The sequence below is a fragment of the Salvelinus sp. IW2-2015 genome, unplaced genomic scaffold (genome assembly GCF_002910315.2).
Source record: "Salvelinus sp. IW2-2015 unplaced genomic scaffold, ASM291031v2 Un_scaffold1244, whole genome shotgun sequence".
Taxonomy (NCBI): domain Eukaryota; kingdom Metazoa; phylum Chordata; class Actinopteri; order Salmoniformes; family Salmonidae; genus Salvelinus; species Salvelinus sp. IW2-2015.
Window position 1 is genome coordinate 109013 of NW_019942795.1, and position 9829 is coordinate 118841.

General features: G+C 44.8%; 1 protein-coding gene across 1 annotated transcript in view; it reads right to left on the reverse strand.

Moving 5' to 3' along the window:
• Nucleotides 1-2872: 2872 nt before the first annotated feature.
• Nucleotides 2873-9829, reverse strand: part of LOC112070165 (short transient receptor potential channel 6-like) — an 81009-nt gene continuing 74052 nt past the window's right edge. The window contains exons 10-12 of the mRNA XM_070438852.1: nt 8165-8221; nt 7944-8019; nt 2873-3864 (exon numbers count right to left, since the gene is read on the reverse strand). Coding sequence (XP_070294953.1) covers nt 3713-3864; nt 7944-8019; nt 8165-8221 — 285 coding nt within the window. The 3' untranslated portion in view covers nt 2873-3712. The remainder of the gene's footprint in view (nt 3865-7943; nt 8020-8164; nt 8222-9829) is intronic.

A 9829-nucleotide genomic window follows, 5' to 3' on the forward strand; every position in this document is an offset into this window, starting at 1 on the left:
TGTGAGGGTTTGAGTGGCCAAAGCAAATTTCTTCAGCCTCCTGAGTTTGAAGAGGCGCTGTTACGCCTTCTTCACCACACTGTCTGTGTGGGTGGACCATTTCAGATAGTCAGTGATGTGTACGCCGAGAACTTGAAGCTTTCTACCTGCTCCACTGCTGTCCCATTGATGTGGATAGGAGCGTGCTCCCTCTGCTATCCAAGATCAGCTCCTTTGTTTTGTTTATGTTGAGTTAGAGGTTATTTTCCTGGCACCACTCTCCCAAGGGCCTCACCTCCTCCCTGGAAGCTGTCTCATCAGTGTTGGTAATCAGGCCTACTACTGCTGTGTCGTCTGTAAACTTGATGATTGAGTCGGAGGCGTGTATGGCCACGCAGTCATGGGTGAACAGGGAGTACAGGAGGGAACTAAGCAGCGTGGCAAATGTGTTGTTGCCTACCCTTACCACCTGGGGGCGGCCCGTCAGGAAGTCCAGGATCCAGTTGCAGAGGGAGGTGTTTAGTCCCAGGGTCCTTAGCTTAGTGATTAGCTTTTTGGGCACTATGGTGTTAAACACTGAGCTGTAGTCAATGAACAGCATTCTCACATAGGTGTTCCTTTTGTCTGGGTGGRAAAGAGCAGTGTGGAGTGCGATTGAGATTGCGTCATCTGTGGATCTGTTGGGGCGGTATGCGAATTGGAGTGAGTCTAGGGTTTCCGGCATGATGACGTTGATGTGAGCCATGACCAGCCTTTCAAAGCACTTCATGGCTACCGATGTGAGTGCTATGGGGCGGTAAGAATTTAGGCAGGTTACCTTAGTGTTYTTCATCGGTTCTCCCATGCATGCTTCAGTGTTGCTTGCCTCGAAGCCTGCATAAAATGCATTTAGCTCGTCTGGTAGGCTTGCGTCACTGGGCAGCTCACGGCTGGGTTTCCCTTTTGTAGTCCGTAATATTTTTTTTTACTTGCCACATCCGACGAGCGTCAGAGCCAGTTTAGTAGGATTCAATCTTAGTCCTGTATTGATGCTTTGCTTGTTTGATGGTTCGTCTGAGTGCATAGCGAGATTTCTTATAAGCGACCGGGCAAACAAGAAAATGCTCATCCAGAGGCGGCGCTCCTAGTGGCCGTGGCTTTAATGCAGGGGAACTTAAATCTGTTTTACTTAATTTCTATCAGCATGTTAAATGTGCAACCAGAGGGGGGGAAAAACTCTAGACCACCTTTAATCCACACACAGAGACACATACAAAGCTCTCCCTCCATTTGGCAAATCTGACCATAATTCTATCATCCTGATTCCTGCTTACAAGCAAAAACTGAAGCAGGAAGTACAGATAGTGGTCAGATGACGCGGACGCTACGCTACAGGACTGTTTTGCTAGCACAGATTGGAATATGTTCCGGGATTCATCCAATGGCATTGAGGAATATACCACCTCAGTCATTGGCTTCATCAATAAGTGCATCGACGACATTGTCCCCACAGTGACCGTACGTACATTTCCCAACCAGAAGCCATGGATTACAGTGCCGCTTTCAATGAGCGGGACACTAATGCTTATGGCCATCGTTGAGTGCAGTCTTAGTGCCAGCATCGGTTTGTGTTGGTAAATAGATGGCTACGAATAATATAGATGTGAACTCTCTTGGTAGATAGTGTGGTCTACAGCTTATCATGAGGTATTCTACYYMAGGCAAGCAATACTCAAGACTTCTTTAATATTAGACCAGCCAGCTCTATATTATCTGTGTCGTCGCTCAGCCACGTCTCGGTGAAACATAAGATAATACTATTTTTAATGTCCTGTTTGTAGGATAGTCCTAATCATAGATGTTCCCGTTTGTTTTTCAATGATTGCACAAGGATTGCACATTGGCCAATAATGTGCAGGGAAGTGGTGGTTTACCTAGTCGTCTGCAGAGTCACCACGCCCTCCTCCCCCTCTTCCTCCGTCTTTTCTTCCCGTCGGAAGACAGGGATTTGGGCCTTGTCTCGACAAAGCAGTATATCCTTCGTGCCGGACTCATTAAAGAAAAAATCTTTGTTCAGTTCGAGGTGAGTAATCACAGTTCTGATGTCCAGAAGCTCTTTTAGGTCATAAGAGACGGTAGCAGCAACATTATGTACAAAATAAGTYACAAACGAWGCAAAAAAACATACCAARTAGCACAGTTGGTTAGGAGCACGTAAAAAATCCCCTCTGGTGCCATTATATGAATATGGTACAGTTGTCTTATTTTTTAAGCTCATGTGTGAAGTGTATACTTTTGTTTCAAGGGTAGATTTGTTTAAAACTACCAAGAAACACACTGTTAAAAATAGCACAGTTACCATAATGAGATACAAGTTTCAAGTTTCAAGTATACTTACCATATTATGGCTGCAAAATGACTACCAAAATGACTACCGAAATGACTACCAAAATGACTACCAAAATGTACCATGATGTATGTTTCTAACTGTCTTCCTTTGTCCTCCCCTAAAAAGTCCCGCCCCAACCCGAGAAAGGCCCTATCACATCCCTTCCTGAATCACACCTCTTGCATCTTCATCACCTTTCTAACCTCTGAGTGCATGACACCCCACCGGTCCCTTACGTAGGTTCGCACTCCAGCCTAATGGTCATTATAGCTGACTTTCCTGGTGTTTCTTCATGTTCTACAGGACTCCCTGTATCCCTTTGTCTGAACCGATGTGTTAAGGCAGTCCTTTAACTTTCACTCCACGGTTCATTTACATACCTTTGTGAATTCAGTGAGAAAGTAATCCCATGTATTTTAGTTAGAATCTTTGCCAGTTTCTGGATATCAAGTCATCGATGAAAGAATATATATATATGTATATATCTACATTTGTACATTGTTTTAAATTTATCCATGTGGGTGGTGCTTTAGGTTCATTTTCCAAAAACCCAGGAGATTACGGATCACTGAAACAGTCTGGCAGAACAGCTGCATTGAGACTCCTGTCAGGACGTGTCACCAAGAGCCAATCCAGCAAAATCCCATTATGAGTTTCTGGATTACTCACCTAAAATAATTCATTCATTTGACCATTGCATTAAATAAACAGTGGTGATAATATTGTTTCTGGAGTCTACTGGGACATTGGGTATATCTCTTATACACTGAGTATACCAAACATTAGGAACACCTTCCTAATATTGAGTTGAACCACCCCTTCTTTGCCCTCAGAACAGCCTCAGTTCGTCGGGGAATGGACTCTACAAGGTGTTGAAAGTGTTCCACAGGGATGCTGGTCGATGTTGACTCCAATGCTTCCCATAGTTGTGTCAAGTTAGCTGGATGTCCTTTGTGCGGTTGACCATTCTTGATACACATGGGAAACTGTTGAGTGTGAAAAACCCAGCAGCGTTGCAGTTCTTGACACAAACCGGTGCACCTGGCACCTACTACCATACCCCGTTCAAAGGCACTTAAATCTATTGTCTTGACCATTCATCCTYTGAATGGCACACATACACAATCCACGGCTCAATTGTCTCGAGGCTTAAAAATCCTTCTTTAACCGGTCTCCACGCCTTGATTGAAGTGGATTTAACAAGTGAGATCAATAAGGGGTCATAACTTTCACCTGAACTCTGTCATGGAAATAGGTATAATGATTTATATGCTCAGCGTTTATGGCTGGTGTTTGGCAGGTGTCCTCTCTCCCTCCTGATCAGGTAACTCATCATAGATCCTAGATGATATAGGATACATATACCTATATCTGACCCTGATGCCTCTGTTGCTCGGCAGGTATCTTCTCTCCCAGTCTCCTGATCAGCTCAGCTAACTCCTCCATATTGTGGTTCTTCTGCTCCAGGAGTTCGTAGCGTAAACTAGAGATGTCATGTTTAATCTCCTTCAGCTCTCCTGGGAGACAGAGAGGGGGGGGGAAGAGGTCAAAAATGAGGGGTACAGACTGCATTCATACATTTTTGGGGGATATTGAATTTGTCCCTCAGTCTGTCAACTGACAGATGATCTGCAATGAATTTATAGAAASGATTTATCTGATGTGGGAGAACTCAACATGCAGCCTATCTACCTATCTAGATCTAGGCCCTCTGTTGCTTTATAAAACAGATCATTTGGATGCTGATTGTCTACATCCAGCATCGTGCCTAAGAACAGCCCTCTGCCGGGCCACAACCCCTCAGTCCTAATTGCTTAAGCAGCCTAATACACAGTATACATGTAACAGTATAGCTTTCGTCCCTCTCCTCRCCCCTACCTGGGCTCGAACCAGGGACCCTCTGCACACATCGACAACAGCCACCCTCGAAGCATCGTTACCCATCGCGCCACAAATGCCRCGGCCCTTGCAGAGCAAGGGGAACAACTACTTCGAKGTCTCAGAGCGAGTGACGTCACCGATTGAAACGCTATTTAGCGCGCACCACCGCTAACTAGCTAGCCATTTGACATCGGTTAAATACAGATTAGGGTAAAACAACTTCATCCATATGTAGCCAATTCCCCCTGCTGAGTATGCTACAGAACTATTTCATTCACTGTGTTGTTTGCCGATTTGTTTATGTTTGGCTCTCCTACTCTCCGCAGCCAATCAGCAAGTGCCCACTCGCCCCACCCTCTGTGCATGAGCTGATCATGCAACCTCTGATTGGCTAAGAACATCTAGCTGGTTCTGCACTGGCTAGCCAGGCCCAATGCATGCTCTTCCATCATTATGGAACACTAGTCACTWCAACAATGTTTACATACTGCTTTACCCATTTCATATGTACAGTGCCTTCGGGAWAGAGTTCWGACCCCTWGACTTTTTCCACATTTTGTTACGTTACAGCCTTATTCTAAAACAGATTAAATAAAAAATWAATCCTCAGCAATCTACACACAATACACCATAATGAYATTACAATACCCCATAATGACATCACAATACCCCATAATGAGGAAGTGACAGCAGGTTTTAAATAATTTTAGCAAATGTATTAAATATAAAACAACTGAAACAGAATTCAGACCCTTTACTATGAGACTCAACATTGAGCTCAGGTGCATCCTGTTTCCATTGATCATCCTAGAGATGTTTCTACAACTTGATTGGAGTCCACCTGTGGTAAATTCAATTGATTGGACATGATTTGGAAAGGCACACACCTGTCTATATAAGATCCCACAGTTGACAGTGCATGTCAGAGCAAAAACCAAGCCATGAGGTCGAAGGAATTGTCCGTAGAGCTCCGAGGCAGGATTGTGTCGAGACACAGATCTGGGGAAGGGTACCAAAACTTTTCTGCAGCATTGAAGGTCCCCAAGAACACGTCAGCCTCCATCATTCTTAAACGGAAGAAGTTTGGAACCACCAAGACTCTACCTAGAGCTGACCCCCCGGCCACATTGAGCAATCAGGGGAGAAGGGCTTTTGTCAGAGAGGTGACCAAGAACCTGATGGTCACTCTGACATAGATCCAGAGTTCCTCTGTAGAGATGACAGAACCTTCCAGAAGGACAACTATCTCTGCAGCACTCCACAAATCAGGCCTTTGCTGTAAAGTGGCCAGACGGAAGCCACTCCTCAGTAAAAGGCACATGACAGCCCGCTTGGAGTTTGCCAAAAGGCACCAAAAGACTTTCAGACCATGAGAAACAAGATTCTCTGGTCTGATGAAACCAAGATTGAACTCTTTGGCCTGAATGCCAAGCGTCACATCTGGAGGAAACCTGGCACCATCCCTACGGTGAAGCATGGTGGTGGCAGCATCATGCTGTGGGGATGTTTTTCAGCGGCAGGGACTGGGAGACTAGTCAGGATCAAGGGAAAGATGAACGGAGCAAAGTACAGAGAGATCCTTGATGAAAACCTACTCCAGAACACTCAGGACCTCAGACTGGGGCGAAAGTTCACCTTCCAACAGGACAACAACCCTAAGCACACAGCCACGACAATGCAGGAGTGGCAAGTCTCTGAATGTCCTTGAGTGGCCCAGCCAGAGCCTGGACTTGAACCCGATCGAACATCTCTGGAGAGACCTGAAAATAGCTGTGCAGCAACGCTCCCCATCCAACCTGACAGAGCTTGAGARGATCTGCAGAGAAGAATGGAAAAACTCCTCAAATACAGGTGTGCCAAGCTTGTAGTGTCATACCCAATTAGACCCCAGGCTGTAGTCGCTGCCAAAAGTGCTTCAACAAAGTACTGAGTAAAGGGTCTGAATACTTATGTAAATGCTATATTTCTGTTTTTTATTTTTAATAAATTGGCAAAACAGTTCTATGCTGTTGTCATTGTATGGCGTTATTGGATTTGTAGATGATTTAAGTTCTGTATTTATTTTCTTAGTCAATCTTGTTGTTCTTGTTTTCATTGTGTTCTTGAACGTAGCCCCTTGTTGTTGGCCGTTCTGTTGTTCTACGACTCTGTTTTTGACGCTAGCCCGGTTTCTTGTTGTTTGGACGAGCCCTGTTTCTTTTGTGTTCTGGAAACGTTACCTTTTCTTGTGTTCTGAACGTAGCCCTGTTTCTTTGTGTTCTGGAAACGTAACCTCATTGTAGTTTGACTGTAGCCTTTCTTTTGTGCACCGGTAGCCTGTTTCTTTGTGTTGTGAACTAGCCCTGTTTCTTGTGTGTTCTGAACGTAGTCGCCTGTTCTCTTTGTTGTTGAACGCAGCCCCCTGTTTCTTTGTGTTCTGGAACGTAGCCCGTCTTCTTTGTGTTCTTGAACGTGACCCTGTTCTTTGTGTTCTGGAACGTTAGCCCTGTTTCTTTGTGTTCTGGACGTAGCCCTGTTTCTTTGGTTGTTCTGAACGTAGCCCTGTTTCTTTGTGTTCTGGAACTAGCCCTGTTTCTTTTGTGTTCTGGAACGTAGCCCTGTTTCTTTGTGTTCGGGAACGTAGCCTGTTCTTGTGTTCTGGAACGTAGCCCTGTTTCTTTGTGTTCTTGGAACCGTAGCCCTGTTTTCCTTTGTGTGCTGAACGTAGCCCTTTTCTTTGTGTTCGGAACGTAGCCCTGTTCTTTGTGTTCTGAACGAGCCCTTGTTTCTTGGTTTGAACGTACCTGTTGTCTTTGCTGTTCTGGAACGTAGCCCTGTTTTTTGTGTTCTGAACGTAGCCCTGTTTCTTTGTTGTTCTGGAACGTAGCCCTGTTCTTTGTGTTCTGGAACGTAGCCCTGTTTCTTTGTGTTGTTGAACGTAGTAGCCCTGTTTCTTTGTGTCTGTTGAAACGTAGCCCTGTTTCTTTGTGTTCTGGAACGTAGCCCTGTTTCTTTGTGTTCTGAACGTAGCCCTGTTCTTTGTGTTCTTGGAACGTAGCCCTGTTTCTTTGTGTTCTGGAACGTAGCCCTGTTCTATGTGTTCTGGAACGTAGCCCTGTTTCTTTGTGTTCTTGAACGTAGCCCTGTTTCTTTGTGTTCTGGAACGTAGCCCTGTTTTTGTGTTCTGGAACGTAGCCCTGTTTCATTGTGTTCATTGATTTCACCTGTTAGTTACTCACCTGGTCTCATCAGCTTCTTATTTAGTTCAGTTCTTTCTGTTTGTGCCTTGGTGAGGTATTGTTCATTTTGACTCTAATAAGCCTTTTCCTAGCTCGTTTGTGAGAACCAGTTATAGCCTTCAGTCCTAGTTTTGATTCACCTGCTTTATCGCTGTCACCTGCCGGTGCAGATCAGAGATCAGTCCATTTATCTCTGTCACGACTTTAGCTATTGCAATTACTCTATTTCATTCCTGTTGCCTTTATTCATAGTATTACATGCTTATTTCCCTATGCTGCGTTTATTGTACTCATGACTCCTTTTTCTTCTATAAAACAGACCATTTCCATGACCTGACTCCTTTTTCTTCTATAAAACAGACCATTTCCATGACCTGACTCCTTGCAAAAAAGCCCTGTGTGTGTTAACTGTTTGTGAGACTGCCTTAAATCTCTCTGACCAGGAAAGGTGTTCAGTGGGTCACAAAACAGTCAAATAGGAGGGGTCTCCCTCATACCTTCATTCACTTCGTCACTGTCTTTATTGATCTGTGCTTGTATCACATATCTCTTGATGAGGCGTCTCATTATCTTCTGTGAAGTAGAAAAAAAAGAGTAAAATATGATTATTGTATAAGCTTGTATAAAAATGAGTAAAGTATGCTATGCCTTATGGTGATGAAAACCTATGGAACTAAGCATTGTGACGTGAAAATACTACCTCTATAGGTCTACTTACCTGGTGCCGACTCGGACAAGCCAGACCTCCAGCAGTTGAATTCTTAGGATGATCCAACTGGAGGTTAAGACACAATCAAACAATAGTTCATTAATAAAGTGTAAATTCAACAATTTATCACAAAATAAAAACAAAGTAAAGCTGCACTTTTCCAACAGGACACTAGAGGGCTCAGTACACAACAAAGTAAATATAGAGAGTTTCCAATATTGATCATTATATTTAGTCCAGTACAACTTCGTATACGGGTCTAGGAAACCACAGTATAGAGCCAGGACATACATCTATCATAACATCATCTATAGGCTGGATGACTCTGACAGTGTGTCCATGTAGAGAACTTCATCCACAGGCTCAATTGCTACATACATCTATCATTTTTCCCTTTTCACCTCCTCCATTTGCTTCTGAGGAGCAGCGGAGGTTACATGCCCTGTGTCCGGTACGAGCTTGACCATGTAAAATGAGCGGATGGGGACGCAGGGGTGTAGATATTATCAATCTGGCTGGTGGTAGGTGTTGTAAGAGCGTCTCTCCCAACATGGATTGTCTAGGCTATTTTGTCTGACAATATGACAGAGAAGGCAGGAATTACAAATACGTAATGTTCAATAAAGAATATACACACCAGATTCTGGCGGCTTTTAGGGCCTCGTTTAAAGAGAGGTAGGTGAGTTAGAGGCATCCCCAAGGATATATAAGAGAGGATGATAAAGATGATTAGATAAGCAATATATACGTGAGGAGATAAGAAATAACACTGTTATGTAAGGTTTTAATCTCTTGGATGTCACTGTTACCAGTTAGTAACCTGCAGGTGACTATTCTGACTGGGGGCAGGAGAGGTCATATAGTGCAGCTAGCAACACACCGGTACCAATATAAGCAGGTTTTCTGTCAGGTTGGAACTCTGGGTAGTCTGCCTGTGGGCATTCTTCCATTTTTGTCCCGGGTGTAGTGTGATTTTATGTCTCCCTGCTGTGTGGTACCCGTCATTTCCTCCCTCAGGACATAGCTATACATCATAACTGTAGTTCTCTGCTAACACCTACTCCTTTCTCTCCTCCCCCTCCCTGCTCCATCCCCCACACATCCCTAACCCGCCCTCCCACTCCCTCACCCTCCGCCTCCTCCCCTCCCTCCTCCCCACCTCAACTCCTCTCTTCCTTCCTCCCTCCTTCCCTCCCTTCTCCGCCTCTCCTTCTCCCTCCACCTCTCTCCCTCCTCTCCCTCCCTTCGCCTCCCCACCTCCCTCCCTCCTCCGCATCATCACCTCCCATCTCCTCTCCCCAGGATGACGCTGATTGTAGAGTGGAAATTTGCCCGGGCTAAGCTATGGTTCTCCTACTTTGAGGAAGGTGGGACAGTTCCTGTCCCCTTTAACCTGGTTCCAGTCCAGCCATCAATTGCTCATTGGTCCTGGGGCTAAGAGACCTCATGCTGAAGGCTCTCAACAGACACAGAGATGGTCAAATGAGGATACAGAGCTCAATAAGGTGAACCAACACAATCGTACACTTTCTTCTCTCTCTCTGCCACAACACACACACACCACACACACACCACACACACACACACACACCACAACACAACACACACACACACACACACACACACACCACACACAAAACACACACAACACAACAACATGTAAAGTAGGGGATA